This window comes from Vigna unguiculata, chromosome 11 (assembly GCF_004118075.2).
Source record: "Vigna unguiculata cultivar IT97K-499-35 chromosome 11, ASM411807v1, whole genome shotgun sequence".
NCBI lineage: Eukaryota > Viridiplantae > Streptophyta > Magnoliopsida > Fabales > Fabaceae > Vigna > Vigna unguiculata.
The window spans coordinates 37622645-37644515 of NC_040289.1; the positions used below are offsets into that span (position 1 = coordinate 37622645).

The window sequence follows — 21871 nt, forward strand, 5'->3', positions numbered from 1 at the left end:
GAAAAATAATCTTAATTTATATTTTAATTGGCATCACTGAAAAAATAGTTTAAATGTTAGCAATTGAAAAATATTTTATTAATGTTAACATAAAAATGTCTGACATCAATTCAAAAAATACTAATCCAAAAATATTATTGATGTGGATAGGAAAAATAAATTCAAACTGACATCAATTAAAAAAAATATATATATTATGTCAATAAAAAAGCTTAGATAGTAAATATTGAAAAGTAACTATGATTGACTTTAGTTTAGAAAAGATTATCTATCAATATCAATAAAAAAAATAATGATGAATGGACAAAGACTGAACTTTGACTAAGTTAATAATATTTTCATTGAAATTGAATGACTAAAATTAAATTGAAGAGAAAGTATGAAAAAAAATTTAAAAAGAAAAGAGTATTAAAAAATTCATTTTTTCTTTTTTAAATAAAATCAAAATTATTTGATTTTAAGTAGTATAATTACTTTTGGAAGGGATAATTTCTTTTGCAAACACTCCTTCCACAAAAGTAATTTGAAGATGAATTCTAAACTCCTACAAAAAGTTTATTCTATACCACAACTATAAACTCCTACAAAAAAAATGATGAATATTCAATTCTTTCTGAAAGAATGTCAAATTCTTTCAAATAATATTTAGGAAGAAAAAGAGTTTTTGGGGGAGGGCTCAACTTTTCGGAGAAAGATCCAACAAAAACTCTCATGTGGGCTTTCTTATCGGGCCATTATTGGACTTATTCACAACTTATAGGCTTTTTCTTCTTGTAGCTCCATAATTTTTTAAATTATTACTTTACTCTTATAAAAGTGGCTTCACAGGTTAATTGATCTAGAAATATTCTAAAACATGTTTTTCGTAACATATATAATATAGAATTAGTTTTCTAGAACACAGTGTTTTGGAATGAGTTTTTGAGAATGAACTCTCTCTTTTATTTTTCCTTTATAACGGAGAACGGAGAAAAGCCAATTTGTAAAGTATTCACCTTGCAGGCCTACATATGCTTGAAGAATTACTAATAGAACTCCTCTTTATACTTTTCACACCCATCAATTTTCAGGTTTCTTATATTCAAATAGACATTTTTTCTTGCATGATAAAAAATATTTTTCACGCAGTTGTAAAAAAAAATTGCTTGCAGTTTTTTTTTTCAAATTGAGCATATTTTTCTTTTGGTGATTTCCAACATAATTATCATAAATCATGATTTTTGGGTCTCAATTTTTTCTGCCAACCAAATGCGACCTAAAAGTTTTCTTTGGTAAAACCAATTATAAAATAACTAAAAGTGTACATGTTAATTGATTGGATTTTGTTCAGCGATAGGAAAGCAAAATTTGAACTTGATTTTAAGTCTTAGGGCGTGTTTATTATGGGATAAATGATTTGAGAGAAGAAGATGATTTATTTAGATGGATTTCACGATTAAGTTTATGTTGTATTTATAAGAGATTTACAGGTGATAGTGAAATTAATTTGAATGTAAATTTTGTGAATGTTTGTGAATGATTTGATTATAATTAATAAAAAATAAAATTTAATAGATAAAAAAGTAAAGTTACCAAATTGTCTCTGGTGTTAAAAATAACATAAAATAATATTTAGATAAGTTGTAATTAATTTTAAATTATTTTTAATGAAAAATAAAATTATTAATTGAAAAAAAAATATTATAATATATTTGATTTGAAAAATTATTTTAATTTTTTTCGAGCAATGGTGTTGTATTTTTGTAATAAAATAATGAAGGTATATTAGTAAAATGGTTACATCACTCTCAAATCTCATCTTAGAAAGAGATATCATGTGGAGAGAAAACTGTAATCTCCTACATAAAAATCCTTTAGTAATGTATCGAGTAAATTTTGGTCGTGTCAATTCGAGATGAATTTTCACATTTTATAAGCAAGAAAAATATTGTTCACAACCTTAACTTTCACCTCCCCATAAAATTGAGAGTTGGTGGATTCATGTTATAAGTGAGAGATGACTTGCTAGTGAGTAAAAAATTAATGTTACAAAGATGTGAACTACATGTTAAAAAATCTTTAGAATAAGTAACTAAAGTGACGTTGAGGTCGGTCCATCTCATACTTCGAGGTTAGTTTATTTTCTATTTGCTCGTCGATCCAACCCAACGCTTATTTCTCTTGTCAATTTTGTAGTGTTGAGTTATTTTCATGATTGTTTGTAGAAATATCACTCTTGTTTATTTGTAGGAGGATCACACCATAGATAATACAAATTTAAATTATTTGATAAGATTAGCTTTAATAAACTAACCTTATATTTATCTAAAGACATAAACAAAATTAGTTATTTGATTCTAAATTAAAAGATATTTTAAATAAATTAATGAGAGGTTAAAAAAAATGTGTAGATTATAAGTCATGTTATTATATATTAAAACCAAGTCTATATACACCATGCTTTTGTCAAAAGTATGCATTGCAGATCTCATAGAATAATAACATTCAGGTCATCAATGATTATTGAGAGTCAGAATAAATATATCCATGTGTCATCTTTGAATAATTATAATACTGTTATGATTAGTAAGTTTGTATAAAGTGTTTACTAAAATTAAATTATATGTATATAAATGCGTCAGATTTTGAGGTTGCTCCAGTTCCAATTGAGTGCAAACAGTGAGCAATATGAAGCTGAAGAAGTGTGAGAGCTCTAGAAAATTGCAATTATTGGTTTATCATTCATCTCTTGTCTTGATTCTTCTCAACTGTGTATACCACCATCTGACACGTATACTACAGTTCTTTCATTAATATTGCCAACACCAACATCCCCACAAAATCACTTCTAACGCTTGTAGGACCAGAAACAAATTTATGAATCAGATTAATCCATTTACAGAAGAAGATATACAATGACGAAAAAGTTAGAATAGGTGATAATGCTTGTAGCTATCAGTATAAAAGAATATAAAACACTTGATTAAACCCATAAAGAGTTCAAAATCATAAGTTATTAGAATGATAAAGTTTATAAATTAAATTGTGATTGATGATAATGATACCAGTGTCATTATCCTAACTTCAAAATCAAAATAAATAACATTAAATATTATAATATCTTTATATATATTCCTTTCATCCAATACAGGTTTTTGGGTCATCTAATGGTTTATCCATGAAATTACCCTAAAACAAACACAGAGGCAGTAATATACTTGTCAGGTTTAATCAAGTAGATCAAGTCACGACGAATGGTGACAGATGTACTTTGAGTATCAGTTATTTCTTTAGTCAATGTGAGACTCTCATAAATCAATGGTCATATTTGTTAAGAATTCAAGTGTGAGTTTAAGTTTTACTGTGGTTAAAAACGAGAAAGTAGAACATTATATAAAAATAAAGATCCATAAACCTATTATCTTAAAGTTTTGGGTTAAGAATGATGTCAATATCTTATATGGTTGAATTCAAGTCTCATTGGTGTTGTATCTCTGTTGTTGTTAAAACATTGTTGTTAACACAGTAACATGTTAGAGTTTAAAATCCTTAACGAAAGGTTCTGCATTGGTATATTATCCTTGATTATATTAGAGATAACAGGGATAGGGATGAAGCAACATGATATGCAGAAATCCTGGTTCCATGATTGATGAACATGATAGATATTTTGTTTGAGAGTCAAAAAGAGGAGCTTGACTGCATGCATGTGTTGTTGAGAGACACTGATTTTTGGTTGGGGTGTGGTGAGTGAATGGGCCAAAGCAGTGAGCAAAATATAGCCATCTGTAGAGCACTAACAGCGGTTGGTGGCTCTAGCCACAATGTTATCTTTTTGGTGAAGTTAATGATTAGATTACTTGGACACACTCTTCACTCTTCTATGTCACATTTACATCCCAACCACAACATGCTCCAATAATTCTCCAATATCGCGCCATGTGTACAGCACTAGCTTCGATCTTCATTTCCTATCTACAACTACAATGCAGGTTCTAGAACTGCTTCCACTCTTCTGATATTTCTGTAATGCCTCCATTTCTCACATCATCAAATCCAATTAATGTTGATTTTTATTATTTTTATTCTAAAGTTCATCTTTGTTAACTGAAATGAAATAATGATAATCAAAATATCATAATTCGTCATACTTTACAAGTTTGTCCACATGTGAAATGTCGAGTGCTACTGATAATTGATCATATTCACATTTCATTTAGCAGCTATATATATATATATGATCAAAAGTAGTCCTAATACTATTTGATCACTATTCACAAACAGTAAAATTTGGGCTTTATGTCATCATGAACCTATGAATTAATCAGAACGGCTTGAAATATATATATATACACAAAAGGACAAAACTGTGGATTCTTAATGGACACTGTTTCAGTAAAAAGTTTTAAACTAGATGCTACTGAAATATATTATATATGTATAAATATACTGTACTGTCAAATTTGCTTTGTTTTATTTATATCAGTTACTGTAGTCATTTCATTGTCAGTGTTTTAAACAGCATAATCTGGAAAATGAACATCAATTATATATATACAGTAAAACAAAACCAAAGAAATAGCAGTTTGGAATGATAGTTAGAAATGGAGCTGGCCATTAGAATGTCTTCTGGAAAAGCTTTAAAATTGGTTGTGGCTAATTTGTGGGACAACACAAGAAGAAGAATGCGGGACAGACATATATGTTGAAATGAATGATTGTGTTTTGTTGGGGCAAAAACAAGAAACAGCTACTTTCTTCTTTTGTACTGCTTTTTCTCGGGGATGAATGAAGAATTTCATAGTTCATTGAAAACTATAACAGACGAGCGCCACGTTGTCAACATTAACATAATTTTTCGATCATGAAAGTATACAGAAAAAGGGAAAATTGCAATCATTCAAAGGCTTCACGTTCTTGCTACGCAATCATTCATATCTATTCACTGAAAAATGAAAATGGGAATATAAGATTACCAGAAGAAGTGTGTTTTTGTTATTTTTATGACTTTTAAATGTTTTGTACTCTAAATTATGTAACAGATATATGTACAAAGTCTAATTCATTATTTTGATATTATGCTTTAACTATATATTTAGTCATCAAAACGAACATAAATTCTAATATTATTATATTAAAATCATTATCAGATTCATTAAATAATATATCTATGTCCTAATGCTTGATGTCTGTTCCTCTTGTTCTCACGCAAAAAAGTTGAGAAATCACTAGATGAATGCAGGAGCAAAAAGTTTTCTTCTTTTTTGAAGTAAATTTTCTCACTGATACGGCACAAAGAGTATTTCAGTTCTTTTACACACCTGAGAAAAACTTTGACTGAAACAACCAAAGACACAGTTCATCAGTTTGAAAAGAAAGAATGTTAACAGGAATGCTTAAAACTGATTTTAAACGTTAATGAGAAAAAATTATTATTACTTAAAAGTTATATCATGTTATAGTAAAAGCAACTTTAAAGATATTAACAAAACCAATCTAAAAGAATTTTCAAATACCCTCCATTTGTTCCGAAGCCTAGTTCCAAATCTTGTATTTAGTTATAACAAAATCTGGTAAAAAAATAAACTAAAACCAATTAAAAATAAGTTTTGCTAACATTAATTCTTCAATTATTGTTAAAAGCGTAAACAATTTTAGAAAATGTTCACTTTCTAGAAATATTTACTTTTATTTTATTTTTTTTAACATAATTATGTTTTAGTCCTTAAATTTTCGGATGAATCGACTTTTGTCCCTAAAAGTTAAAAAAAAAAAATAGCAATCAAATTTGGAAAATATATTTAGCTTTTGAACACTTGGAAGATATTTTGTATAATAATTTCTAAACGGTAATATTACAAATTTTAATACCTACGAATTTCTTTTTACCTAACCAAAATAAATTCCTAACATTCTTAGCTTTACCTACTTTTTGACTTGTTGTTAACTCATCAAATATAGCGCTTAGGTTCATTAGCGTTTTATTTTGTTAACATTTACGGTACATGTTTTGTTTAAGTAGAAAAAGAAAGCAAAGTTAAAAGAATAAATCAAATAACCCATGATATTATTTGTATGGTGATAGACCCATGCACGATTGGTTTAATATTTAGGATTTAGGATTTAATATTCACAAAAGATTTTTATTTTATTTTATGTTTTTTTAGATTAAGACTAGTCGAATTATATGATGTTATGACCAATACCGATTGAATCACTAGATTCTATGACAATCTAATAATCTTTGAAAATATGAAAAGAGTCGCGTAGTAAAACAGAAATATTTCAAATGAAAGTTAATAGGAGATTTTAAATAGTAAAAACTAATAAAAAGTTAGGAGGTCATTAGAAAAGAAAATTAAAGGATTCTCGAAATTAAGAAAAAGATAAATGCTTTAACTTATGTGTATTATTATCTTGTTTAACTAGAACAATTTTCGTTATATCTGTATATAACTTAATTCTCCAATTTTCTCTCCAAATTAATTAAGAGAAAATGAATAATTATAAACCCATTGTTCTTTCTTTGGTACTAAATTCTGTTCCAAAGGCAAAGGATTGAATTTTTCATCGCCAACCCTTCCTTCAATTTCAAACTATGCTAAATAAAGTGCAAGAGACTTTAAGAAAAGTGTAAGAGGCTTTAAGAAAAAGTGCAAGAAACTTCAAGATATTTTCTTTTGTAGCTAGCGACGGCAAGCCTATAATTTGTTTGGTCTACCTCATTTTTTTAGGGCTTTTAAATTCTTTTACTCACTTTTCTACGTTTGTTTTGGAGATTCACTTTCTTTCAATAAGTAGACATACGCAAGAATCTCTATAAAAAAAAAACGCAAATGAAAGAGTCATTGCATTAAGTAGCTATCGTGTAAAAATGTCCCCAAACTTAATTATTAATTATGATGCAACGGGACAGCTCACTGGGACACTTGTCCCAGATTAATTAATAATCACAAAGTTTTTGCTAAACAACCAGTACTTTATACTCCGACAACAACATTATTTTCTTCTAAATTTAGTTAGATTGCCACTGAAGTATGTTTGCGAGAATCGTACTTTGGTTTCACGATAACGTGTTTGATGCTCAGCAGACACAAAAGGAAAGAAAAAAAAGTTAAAAAAATAATTCTCATCAGGAGTGAAAGATTCTGATTCATGATTTGGTGCAACTACGAGCGAGTTATAGCGAACATGCAATTGCGAGGAAGAAAGTTTGCATTTCGCCAAACATGAAGCCTGCATGTTTCGCCAAGTGTCCAAGACAAATTCCTGGTAACATTTTTAGGTCTGTGATTTTGACTTGTTGGCCTCACACCTTACACGTACATGTTTTGTTTTTTAGGAACTGACACGTATGTGTAGATTAATAATGAACATATTTTTGTCATGATTACTCATAAAAACGAGAAATATGAATCACGCGAGTGTTTAACTCTAACATCACCACCACTATACGAACTTGAATAGATCCACCATGGTGCCATTCAATGAACTCAACCATGCGTGCGTAACGTTCATTCCAGACTCTCCAATTTCACTGACACATGTGCAACCCTTTCTACTCTATCCATGTCTTATTGGTGAAATATAAATATGAAATTAATTTATATTAAATAATAATTCCATCTTCGTTACAAATTTAATACTTTAACGTTTTAAATTTTATAGATATAAATATGGAGTTATATGAAAAAAATTTCTTCTCGAACCCCTAATCATAGATTTTACACTCTAATTATTAAAAATTCAATATTTATTATTAGATAAAAAGTGTATATATATATATATAAAATATTAAAAAGACTAATTTTTTTATTTTTTATTTTTACATAATGTAATAACTCAAACGTGTCATAATATAAGGGTGGCTTGTCAAACTTAATCTTTATCACAAAACAATTAATACAATTGGCAATAACTTCTTATTCTTAACCTAATTGCACGACTATGATAGACTAAATGTATAAAATTTAAATGATTGGCTCCCAATTCTTAACGCAATTGCAATGAAGTCAAAATGTAGGTAAAAAGGTTTGCTTACATTTTTAGGAAACTATGATATAAACAAGCATGTTATGCCTATCACAAATAAAATAATTTATGCATGTACATTGAATTCAATACAAAGAAAATTTATGCAAAATCGATTAGTTTTTCCGCCATCTATTCCATTTAAACTATAAAGCTTATATAAATAATAATATCCAAATCCAAACACGAATTCTTATTAGATTCGGTAGATTTCGGATGACATCTATAGAATCTCCTTTATTATATTATTATTATTATTATTATTATTACCCGTTTCATATATACATGTATAAAAATAGATGAACTCCCCATAGTTTTTAAATTCGCTATCTTATCTACGTGTTGAAACCTCAATGATGTCTTTTAGATGACATTTGCATACCCGTTGCAAATAAGAAAGTGAGAGCTTAGATGTTTTATTATGTGATGAGAAGCAAAAACTTTCTTTCATTTCCAAAGGATACTATAATAACAGGAAAACACATTTATTTATTTTGCTTAAATTAAAAATTAAATAGAAAAGAAAAGAAAAAATAAAATTGACACAAATGAAAGATAAGTATAATTTATTGTAAGAGAAAAACATAAGTAGAGAATATATACTATACATTCATTTTGAATCTATTACAATAAGAAAGAAAGAAAGAAAAAAACTAATTGATGAGTGGAATAGAGTATTTTAAATAAATATTTTGAATGAAAATATTTGCGTATTCGTTTAAATTTAATCCAAATAGACAAACTTTTAACTCCAATATTTGTAAGGGTAAATATATCTTTTCAGTTTTTACGTTATAAAAATATTTAATTTTTAAGAAACTGAAAGAAAAGGAGAGGTTTTCGTGTATTTTTTAATTCATATGGGGAAATAAGTTTCTTATTATTATAAGTCCCCCAAAAACTCTCCTTTTTTTTAACAAAAGTAATTTTTTTATTATTTTATGTTATATTTTCTTTTCTTTTCTGCATATGTTTCCTGTAAAATAAAAGGTATAATCAATCTTTTTATTAAATCATATTGCATATTTCGCATTGTTCTTGATCACAAACTATAGAAATTGCACACGTTAAATATAATATAAAGCTATGGAATAGCATCAAGTGAAACATTGCTTTTATTGTGATAAATAAAAACTATAAATATAAGGATATATAATATATGCATATTGTTAAAATTTTAAAAAATCATACATTTTTTAGTATTATTTTAATCTAATAGTATTTGCATCTTTCATATAAAAAATTTCCATTTAAATGTATAACTAAGTTACAACTGTACATATTATCCAGAAAGTTTAACTTAAACATTTAATGTGATATAATAACAGAATTTATTCAAACAGTGATTCATAAAATTTGACATTTTACTATCATGCTTTGTGGTCTAAAGGAGAAGTGAAAAATATCCAAAAGAGTTAAAAGATTATAAGACCGTTCACACATTCTAACCTTATAATTTAAATGCTTACTCATTTTAAAGTTTTTGATGAAAAAAAAATATTTCAAACAAATATATGCTGACATCAAATTCCTTATAACTTTTATATCTAAAATATGCAATAATAAAATACATTAATTTAAAATATAATAATAATAATAATAGTAATAGTAATAATATAATTATTGTCACGTGATATATAGACACACGTAAACGTACGTGTATATTCGTCATGCTTGTGAATTGGGATCTAGATTTAAATCGTCCTTGGGAAAATGTAGAACTAGTCCGTACAACAAGATTCCGTAATATAATAAATTCTTTATACGCTATTCATTTCTAAGATAATAAATATATTAAATATACAAGTTAAATAACAAAATATATTTTTGACAGGAGTATTTTTATTATAATAAAATATAGGTATTATAAGAAAAATATAATTTTTACAGAATGAAAAGTATTTTAAAATAAATGGAAATGTTTGAGGAGAGATTAATTTGAGATGGAAGAAGCGGTAGACTTAGATTAAATTATAACGGGCATAAAATGTTTGGGTAGTCAAGAAATAGATGCGACCTACTTTACTTATATAGCAAGTATCCGTTACCCATGTTCATAACTTCGTATTCAGCATAGATTCAAGTTCACATTTGAAACAATTATTTGCTCCTAGTATGAAAGGGGAAAGACAACAGAGGAAGATGTTTGGTCACGCGTATTAGTTCGATCTGGGCTAGGCTTAAGAAAATTAGTGGTCCTACTGAACAACGTTTGAAGTTTTGATGGCAATACGAGAGACGTAGACAGATACAGTGCGCAGACATTTCACCCAGAAGAACAGTTAAACACCATCTGCGAACATTTTGGGTAGTTTTGGATTAGAATCTAAATGTTACCCTAAAAGAGCGTAGTGCATATGGTTCAACAAACATTTTGATTTCACATCCCAGATTTTTGTCTGTGTCTGGTGTCATGTGAAATTTCATTTCCATATTTTGGTGTATGCATGGTTTGGGATATAAGGAATTTTCAGTAATTAAGAATGTTGGGTGATGGACGGTTGCGACGTTTGCACTTGTGACAGTGGGAACAAGGAAGTTAAATTCACCCACTCTACGTGTTGAATTCAACCTTCTAATATATTGTGCTATGTAAGGGACTCCATGAATGATAAAAATAAGGAGCAGAAGGGACACGGCATGTGGAAAGGAAAAGATGCCCGAACGTCATGATGACATCAGCTAAAAAGCGGCTTTTTGACAAGCCAAAAAGGTCAACATTAGACGATCCCTTCCCTTCTCTTCCCGCAATGGATATTCAAAAGTCAAACATAACAATCGCAATTCACAAATCGCCTTCTCATTAACCAACACACGCCACATCGCACTCCTTCCCCACCAAAACTCGTGCCAATTTTCTCCCACACACGTGTCGCTCACCCATCGCCCCAATCTCCCTCCACCTCTCGCTATATATATCCCCCGAACAAACCTCTGCCTCAACTTTCAACTTTCAATTCCTTCACACAAAAACAACCTCAGAAAACACATCTCAACGTTTTAAGATTTCTCCTTAGTTTCTCCTTATCCAATGACTAACGCACAAGGCGGCTCCATGTTGGTGGAGCCAAACACACACAACGCCTTACACAGACCCAAATTTGGAGCCTTGTTGCACTCCGAACCCAACAACGATGACGATAACTTCCAATACAACCCCCACAACACCCACAGGAACTACACAGATAGCAGCAATGATGTCTCTCCCAACTCCATGTCCCCGTGGAACTACCCAAACCATTCTGCATCTCCTCTCAACAAGTCTCCGTGGGTTTTACCCGCCTCACCCGCCGTAAACCCCTTCCACCACCACCAAGACGACCTTCCCGGCAACAGCCTCATCGGATCCCTCGTTCGCGAGGAGGGTCACATATATTCCTTGGCCGTTTCCGGAGACTTGTTATACACCGGCTCCGACAGCAAGAATATAAGAGTCTGGAAGCATCTCAAGGACTACACCGGCTTCAAATCCAGCAGTGGATTGGTTAAAACCATAATAATCGCCGGCGGGAAAATCTTCACCGGCCACCAAGACGGCAAGATCAGGGTGTGGAAGGTCTCGTCCAAGAATCCAAGCAAGCATAAACGCGTCGGGAGCTTGCCGACGTTCAAAGAATACATGAAGTGTTCCATCAACCCCAAGAATTACGTGGAGGTTCGCCGGAACCGGAACGCGGTGAAGGTGAAGCATTTCGACGCCGTTTCGACTCTCAGCCTGGACAAGGAGGAAGGGTTGCTGTACTCCGGGTCGTGGGACAAGACGGTGAAGGTGTGGCGCGTGGCGGATTTCAAGTGCTTGGAGTCGATCAACGCGCACGACGATGCGGTGAACGCGGTGGTGGCGATGTCCGGAGGGTGCGTGTTGACGGGGTCCGCCGATGGGACGGTGAAGATGTGGAGGAGGGTGAGCGATGAGAAGGGGAAGAAGGTGAAGCATGTGTTGGACCGGGTTTTGCTGAAGCAGGAGAACGCGGTTACGGCGCTGGCGGTGAACCGTGCCGGCACGGTGCTTTATTGCGGTTCCTCCGATGGAATAGTGAACTTCTGGGAGAGGGACGAGAAGTTTGGGTTCACGCACGTGGGCGTTTTGAGGGGGCACAAGCAAGCGGTGCTCTGCCTGGCCGTGGCGGGGAACCTTCTCTTCAGTGGGTCTGCGGATAAGAAAGTGTGCGTGTGGAAGCGCGACGAGAGTGGGTTCCACACGTGCCATTCGGTTCTGACGGGTCACGTGGGTCCTGTTAAATGTATCGCCGTGGAGGAGGATCAGGCGCAGCCGGAGAAGCCTCGCGACGAGAAAGGGGATCAGCGGTGGATTGTGTACACAGGGAGCTTGGACAAGTCGGTGAAGGTGTGGCGCGTGTCCGAACAGTCGCCGGAGTTGAGCACGTTCCAAACCTGGGTCACTCCGGGTCCATTTACCACATAAACATTGTTTTGGTTAATTAGCTGAGTGATCCAGAAACTTGTAAATACACATGGCATGGATTTTTTTTACACTCCACTTTGTACAAACCTTGTATTAAGTATTGCAAAAGTTAATTAGCCAAGTGAACGAAGTTTTAGCGTATATATTGCAAAACTTAATGATATTTAGTTTGCAACATGGATTACTAGAAAATTATTGACACGACAAACTACCATGTAACATATGGATATACGATATTTCCAGTTCCTGCATGCGCATGACTATATATGCTCCACGGATGCAACCATTATAGGACAAATGAAGTAAAAATATCTACTAAGAATTATTTTCTAGAGCGGGTTAGATCATGTTTTCTCCTCCACATATTCATCATCACATCACACTAACATATTATAATACTTCATGCAACTCATCACACAACGCAGTTAATTGCTAATAATCTTTATCAATAAAACTGTAATGGAGAAACACAAGTCGGCAGCGCATTGAATTTTTGTTTCGGCTTGCAGATTCCATCTCATAGGTGTACATGTTTGAAGAGTAAATGTGGTTGGACATGTTAGAAGATCTATTTGCGATTTTAAGTTTAACTTAACATCAAAATTTGGTTTGTTAGTTATATAAGTAAATGTAAATTTTATTTTATATATCAGCTTTGTAAGATTGTAGTTAGATTTAAAATCTACTTTTTAACATGGTATGCGTTTTAAAATTTATCCTTACAAGTTGGGTTTACATGTGCTATTAAATCATCTATTAATGTCTAGTCTCACGTTCAAAATGCTTAAAATGTATATATCTTGACGTGAGAGAGAATGGTTAAAAGTCACACCTAGAGATAAAGACAAATTTAGAGTATAATCTTCTTCCTTCGTGGCAAAAACAACATTCAGTAATGTGAGATAGAAAAAAAATTCCGATAAGCAAGCCTTTGATACATTTCTTATCAACAATCACACTATCCGCTTTATTTCCTAGATTTACATTTGGATTACCTAGTGCGAGCGGTTGAGAGTTTTACATAAAGAGATAGTTTTTGGTGAATGATTAACTGAACTCTTGAACTCTATAACAGTAATAGTTTGTGACATTTTGTAATCATCCTCACACATGCAAGTTTGTGATTGATTCTCCAAACATCATTCAAATTGTTTCAAACCGGCCAAGTAGAGTTTGAGATTGTTGCCTCTTGGCTCTTGCATATCTTTAATACTTCTTATTGAATCACAAATATCTATAGTTTCTTAACTGAGAATGGTTTTTAAAATAAACTCATCATTGGCTTAAAACAAATACTTTTTTTTTTTTCGAGTCTTTTAGCTTTAATGCATCTATTTACTTTTATTGTTCATCAATTAGCCCTTCATTATTATTTAACACACCATTACTTGCTAGTATTTCTTAGACCTTAGACAAATTTCCATTAATATAAACCAATGGTCATAATGACCATTTAAAACGAGGGATTGGTGTCTGAAAAAATTGTTTCACTTGTCATTTGTTACTGAAAAAAAAAAAAGTCTCAAAAATAATCTTGCTTTATTTTTCTATATTTTATTTAGAATGATATAAATTTTTAAATAGACAAATTACACGATCATGCACATTTTTAGGAACCGATAAGTTTGCCTACTTAAAAACTAAAAAAAAAAAAAAAAAACTGCGAGTACATTATAGAATATTACAATATAATATTACAATGCACTATAATAGCCTCTTAATCATTAAACTATTAGTAATTAATTCAATTTATTATATTAAATAAATTATTATTTTAAAACTACTAGTAAATAAATAATACGTCAAAATTAGGAACTTTTATTTGTGAAAGGATAAATAAACATAAGGAAGCGTTTACTATAGAAATAAGATTTTGGTATTTAACAGATAATCATAATTTTGGGAAATATGAATACTTAAATATTATGATGTTTAAGAATGATTAAATTTGTCTTAATTTTGGTAAAATATAGTTATTAAGATTATTTATACAAGTTTCTATAATCAGGAAATAATACTTTTTTTATTTAAATTTAAAATTGTTATCACACTAACTAATTTAATAAAAATAACAGTGATATTTTCCTGAGTAAAATTTATACTTTTCCACCCCTCATGTAAGATAATGTTTCTGTTAGGAATCTGATTTAAAAATAATAATAAAAACTTCATTTTCTCAAAATGTTTTTTTTTTTCTCAAAATAAATAAAATCCAGAAATTATATCAAATCAAATTAGATTATCGTGAATAGTATTTTTTTTCTAGATTTTAATATATTATATATTTTTAGTGATTGAATTTAATAGCTGGAACTATTTTGTATTAGATATTTTATACTGTAGACAATAGTATAAAAAATATTTTATTACATAAATATTGATATATGACTTCATGATTTGACTCCAAGAATATCTAATATAATATTTGAATATGAATATAAAAACAAGATGTAGTAGTTCTAAATATATAAGACATAAATGTTATAATTAGTTAATATTTGGTTTTTTCAAATAGTTATCATATCTGTGTGTTTGCGTGTTATAAACTGTAATCCATATTATCATATTTTCACACTTCAGCACTTGGATACGCTCAGAATGAATAAGCGTAGGCAGAGAAAATAATAAATTTTAATAGTTTTCATGAGTTTATTTCAGTTTTTTCAAATATTAAAAAGATAAAAAAAAATGAAATATCTTAAATGAATTAATTCGTGACAAAAATCAGTTATTTTTCAAATTTATAACCATAAACAAACAAATAAATTTTCATTTTATTAAAAAATTGGAAATATAATCAATCCCTATATTTTACATTTGAATCACCTTTTATATATATATATATATATATATATATATATATATATATATATATATATATATATATATATATATATATATATATATTAAATGTAATACACAGCCCCATATAAAACACGAAAAGACAAAGAAAAACATTAAAAAAGGTGTAAATGAAATATAACAAAAGAAATTACAATGAAGTTAACAAAGTAACAAATTATAAAAAGAAATAATATATTAAGGCTATATATATGTGATACAAGGTCAAGGTTACAAAAACAAAATTTACGTACTCTAATTGATTTTCTTGGCTTAAAAAATTACATTTTTAAAACTATATTTTAAAATAATATAAATAAATATATCATCTAATATAATATTAGAGTTTAGAGAAATTATAAAATAAAAGAATATATATATATATATATATATATATATATATATTAGTTATTTTGTATAAATTGAAGGTGAAAGATAGGTAAAAGTAATATTAGTATTAGTTTCTTATATTCAGTTAAATAAAGGATAATTTTCTATATCTCACTTGATAAACGAGTAACTAAAGTAATTTAAGTGTTCTTCTCAAGGAAATCTAACTAATTTATCATATTTTTTTTAAGTTTCAAAATTCATAATTTTGTATAAGATTGACTTCCTTTCCATTTCTTTCATTTCACTTCTATGTATATACATACAATTTAATATATACATCTTTCAAAACATTAATTAACTTCATTTTGTAATAAACTAATAAAATAAAGTACATAATTAATTACATTGATTTCTACTTTGCAAATGTCTCTCATTCTTGTTTCGTTTGTCACCGATATCATTGTTATTGTTTTGGAAATTATTGTTTGAGTGACTATGACTGCCATTGATTTTACTATTGTTGGCATCATAATTGATTTTAGCACGATCTTGATTATGATTGATATTGTTCTCAACACTTTTAGAACCATTGATGTTTCTATAGTTGGAATTGTTATTGAGATTGCTTGTAGTCTTGTAGTCATTGAGATTGTGGCCATTGTCATTGCTTCCAATGCTATTATTGTTGAGCTCATCCTTGTAGGAATTACTTTTATCAGTGTAACTATTACTTTTGTTGCCACAAACACCATTATTTTTTAAGTTCTTATAGTCACTAACATTTCTTTTAACACCATCATTCTTAGGGTTGGTGGTGCCATAAAGGTTGTGATTGTTGTTATCATTGTTACCTCTTTTAGAACTACCATCATCACCCTTGTGATTACCAATGCTAACTTTTTTAACACCATCATTATTGCAAATGACATTCCCATTGTTGTAAACACTTTTATGATTATTATTTCCTTTTCCGTTGTCCTTAGAATTGACATTATTATTGTTGTTGTTATTGCCATTTCTAACACCATCAATGTTGCGAATGTAATTACCATTGTCATTATTCTTAGTGTCATCATCATTGTTGGGAATATTATTGGCATAAACATCATTGCATATGTGACCACTGTGATATGTACTCTTTGAAGTACCATTATTGTTGGCATTATAGTTATTGCCACTAATTTTAGCATCATCATTCTTGTGACCACCCTGACCTTTACTCTTAGAATTGTCACCTTTCATAACTTTCTTGTCATTTCCATCGCTTTTAGCATCATGACTGTTGGTGTTGTTCTTGACATAAGAATCATCATAGACATAGGTATTGTTGTCACCACTCATAAAAGTTTTATTATTCCTTTTGTCAACTTTCTTTTTAGCACTATCACTATTTTGAATATTATTATCAATGTCATAAACACTTGCATGAAGGTTGTTTCCATTGTCATTGCTCTTAGAATTATCCTTTTTCATAATCTTCTTGTCATTCCCACCACTTTTAGCATCATGGTTGTTGGGCATGTTGTTGACATAAGAATCATCACACTGATAGATATTGTTGTCACTACTTGTAAAAGTTTTATTACTCTTTTTATTAGTTTTGTTTTCACTATTTTTAACATCATCACTACGATGAGTATTGTTGTTGTTGTGATAAACACTTGCATGAATGTTATTCGCATTACCACAACTTTTAGAATTATCACCTTTCATAATCTTTTTGTCATTTCCACCTTTGTTAACATCATGATTTATTAGGATGTTGTTGAACTTAGAATCATCATAATCATGTATATTGTTGTCACCACTTGTAGAGGTTCTATTTTGGATATTATTCTCATTGTGTGCATCAATGTAGTTTCCTTTGCCACCACTCTTAAAATTATCAACTTTCATAATCTTCTTGTCAGTTTCACCTCTTTTAGTGTCACCATTATTGGGCATGTTGTTGACGTAAGAATCATCAAAATTGTATGTATTATTGCCTCCACTCATACAGATTTTATTATTTCTTTTATTAGATTTGTTTCCTCCATTTTTAACACCATCATCGGTTTTGGTGTTTTTCTCATTATGACAAGTATGTGCATGAATGTTGTTTCCATTACCACAACTCTTGGAATTATTATCCTTCATAATCTTCTTGTCATTCTCACATCTTTTAACATCAAGATTTTTGGAAATATTGTTGACAGAATCATCACAGTCATAAATATTGTTGTCACTTCTCGTAAAGGTTTTATTATTTATTTTGTTAGTTTTGTTTTCTCCTTTTTTAGCACCATCACTACTTTGGATTTTATTATCATTGTGATACGCATTTGCATGAATGTTTTTTCTATTGCCACCACTCTTATAATTATCATCTTTCACAATCTTCATCTCTTTTCCCCCCTTTTTAGCTTCATGATTGTTGGAGATGTAGTTAACAAAAGAATCATCGCAATCATTGATATTGTTGTCATCACTTGTAAATGTCTTATTATTTCTTTTCTCACTTTTTTTTTCTCCATTTTTAGCATGATCATTACTTTGGATGTTATTCTTATTGTCATAAGCATGTGCATGAATGTTGTGGACAAAAGAATCATCAGAATCATAGATATTGTTGTCACCACTTGGAAAGATTTTATCATTTTGTTTGTTTGTTTGTTTTTCTCCATCTTTATCAACATCACTACTTTGGATATTATTCTTATTGTGATAACAAATTGCATGAATATTCTTTCCATTATCACCACTCTTAGAATTATCATCTTTCATAGTCTTGTCATTTTCACCTCTTTTAGCATCATGATTTTTGGAGATGTTGTCATAAGATTCATCACAACCATAAATATCATTGTCTCTACTTGTAAATGTTTTATTATTTATTTTGTCCGATTTGTTTTCCCCGTTTCTAGCACCATGGCTACTTTGGGTATTATTCTCATAGTGATGAAGACTAACATAAACGTTATTTTTGTTGCAACCACTCTTAGCAATATCATCTTTCATAATGTTCTTAAAATTTCCATCTTTTTTAGCATCATGAATGTTGGAGATGTTGTTAATGTTAGAATCATCACAATAATATATATTATTGTCACCACTTGTAAAAGTTTTATGTTTTATGTCATTTCTATTTTCTCTATTTTTGGCACTATCACCATATTGAATATTATTCTCATTGTGATAAACAAATGTGTGGATGTTGTTTCCATATCCACCACTCTTGAAATTATCTTCTTTCATAATTTTTTTATCATTGCCACCTTTCTTAGCATCATGATTGTGGGAGATGTTATTGACAAAAGAATTATCACAATCATATATATTGTTGTCTCCACTTGTAGATGTTTTATTTCTTTTGTCCCTTTTGTTTTCTCCATTTTTAACACCATCACTATTTTGGATATTATTCTCTGTGTGATAAGTACATGCTTGAATGTTGTTTCCATTTTCACCACTCTTACAATTTTCATCTTTCATAATCTTCTTACCATTTCCAACTCTTTTAGTATCATGACTAGAAGATATGTTTTTCACATGAGAATCATTAGAGTCATAGATGTTGTTGTCACCAGTCATAAAGGTTTTATTATTCCTTTTGTCGATTTTGTTTTTGGCATTGTCACTATTTTGAATATTATTCTCAATGTGATAAGCACTTGTATGAATGTTGTTTCCATTGACACTACTTTTGGAAATATCATTGTTGCAATTTTTGTCTCTACCGACAATAATATTATTTGTAACATTCTTATGATATTTGTTGGTAGTGTCATTGTCACTGCTTTTAGTGTTATCACTATTGCATATATTATTTCCATTTGCATAAGCAGTATCATAGTTCATATTGTTAATTTGATGGTCAATGCTTTTACCTGCATTAGTGTTGTGATTGAGGCCTATGTCAATGCTTTTGTCACCATTGTTATAATTCTTGTTGTAGTTGCATATATATGCTCCTTTGTTGTGATCATTGATACTTTTAGCAATGCTTTCATCTATTTGTTCATTTTTATTTCCATACTCAAGGTTTCGAACATCATCAACATTGTTGCACTTGCTTCCATTGATTTTAACATCACCAATATTGTTGTTGTTGCTTCTAGTGATAGTGGCTTTAATTCTAACACTTTTGTTGCACTTGTTGTCGTTGTCATTCTCAATGTCCTTAGTAGTGTCATTGTCTTGGCTGTCGATGATAATGTCTTTACTCTTTGTGCTATCAAAGTTGCAACTACTTTTGTTATTGACATGAGCACCACCATTGTTATGGCGGTTATTGCCATTATTGCTACTCTTAAGACCATTAATATTGTAATTTGTGTTGTCATTGTCATTGTATTTACCAATATCGACATTGTTATTGTTGTTGCTAATGTCAATCTTTTTGCTTACATCTGTGTTGTCACCATTGTTGTTACTTTTAAGACCATGAGTGCGGTGATTTTTGTTGTCATTCATAATGTGTATGCCAATATCAACATTGTTGTTGCCGATAATGTCAATGTTTTCACTTACCCTTTTAATGTCATTGATGTCATTCTTACTATCATCAACATTTTTAAGGTCATTCTTAATACTTTTAGTATTAATCTTATTATTTGTAGAATGATTATTTTTAGCAACATCACTGCTACTTTGTTTGTTCCTCCCATAATCAATGACTCTCATGCTATTATCATCTATGTTGTCATGAGTGTCACCCGAAATGTAATATTTCTCTTCTTTATCACAAATCTTATTGTTGTCACTCAAAGTGCTGATAGTAGCATCACTATTACGGTTATCAAAGTCGTTTTCATGGCTTATAATAGACTTTCGTGGGGAGGAATAATATGTTTCTGATATGGAAGAATTAACACTCATTGTTCTTGGTGAGGAACACGAAGAATCAAAATGATTCAAAGTGGTCTTGCATTGGATTGTGCCCACCTCTGACACATGTTCAGACACATGCCACACCTTTACTGAGTTGTCCATGCTCCCGGTATACACAATCCACCCTTGTTCCCTTTCTGATTGTGGATGTTGCTGCTCCACAGCAATGCACTTAACAGGTCCTGTATGACCTATCAAAACTGAATGACATGTGTGAAACCCATTTTCATTGTGCCTCCACACACATATATTGTTATCCACTGAGCCACTGAATATGAGGGTCCCAGCTGTGGCAAGGCAAAGCACGGCAAGTTTGTGACCCCTTAAGACATCACCTTGCAAGTACTCACCTTTATGGTCACATTTCCAAAAGTTCACTAACCCATCTGAAGAACCACAATAAACTATTGTGGCCATGCAATTCACTGCCAACGCTGTAACAGCATTTTCTTGCTTTAGCAAAATCCGGTCCAACACATGTTTTGACTTCTTCTCTTTCTCCCCCTTTTGCACATTCACTCTCCTCCATAACTTCACTGTCCCATCCGCAGACCCTGTTAATACGCTTCCTTCAAGCAGCGATACCACTGCATTCACTGCATCATCATGTGCACTGATAGAATCTAAACATTTTGAATCCGCCAAGCGCCACACTTTGAGCGTCTTGTCCCACGATCCAGAGTATAACACCCCCTCTTCCTTGTTTAAGCTTAGACTCGAAATGGCGTCAAAGTGTTTCACCTTCACTGCATTTTTGTTTCGTCGAACCTCAACGTAGTTCTTTGGGTTCATAGAGCATTTCACGTATTCTTTAAACGTGGGCAAGCTCCCTATACGTTTGTAGTTATATGGATTCTTGGATGAAACTTTCCATACTCTTATCTTCCCGTCTTGATGGCCAGTGAAAATTTTGCCATCAGAGATTACTATGGTTTTGACCAAACCACTGTTTGATTTGAAACCGGTGAAATCCTTTAGATGCTTCCAAACTCTTATGTTCTTACTATCGGAGCCTGCATATAACAATTCTCCAGAAACAGCTAAAGAATATATGTGTCCTGTTTCACGAACGAGGGATCCAATGAGCTCTGTTTCAGGGGGGTAATCTTCGTTGTGGTGGTTTGCAGTTGAGTTGGGTAATGACCAAGGAGACCTTTTGATCGGAGAAGAGGTGTTGGGATGGTAGTTCCATGGGGACATGTTGTATGGAGAGGCATTATTGTTGTTGCTATCGTCGTAATTGTGATTATGGTCAAGGTTGAAATCATCGTCCTCATTGTTGAAAGTAATAAATGGGGGTTCATAATGCGATAACGTTTCGAATTTGGGTTTATGCAAGGCATTGTGTGCATTTAGCTCCACTAACATGGAGCCGCCATGTGCATTTGTCAT

General features: G+C 31.0%; 2 protein-coding genes across 2 annotated transcripts; one reads left to right on the top strand and one right to left on the bottom strand.

Moving 5' to 3' along the window:
• The first annotated feature begins 10957 nt into the window (after positions 1-10957).
• LOC114168585 (protein JINGUBANG-like) lies at positions 10958-12557 on the top strand. Its single transcript, XM_028053473.1, has one exon. The coding sequence runs from the start codon at positions 11042-11044 to the stop codon at positions 12434-12436; it is 1395 nt and encodes a 464-aa protein (XP_027909274.1). The 5' UTR covers positions 10958-11041; the 3' UTR covers positions 12437-12557.
• Positions 12558-16006: 3449 nt separating this feature from the next.
• On the bottom strand, positions 16007-21871 carry LOC114170412 (putative uncharacterized protein DDB_G0282133). The gene has a single exon (XM_028055889.1). It carries the CDS (start codon positions 21869-21871, stop codon positions 16007-16009), a length of 5865 nt encoding a protein of 1954 aa, XP_027911690.1.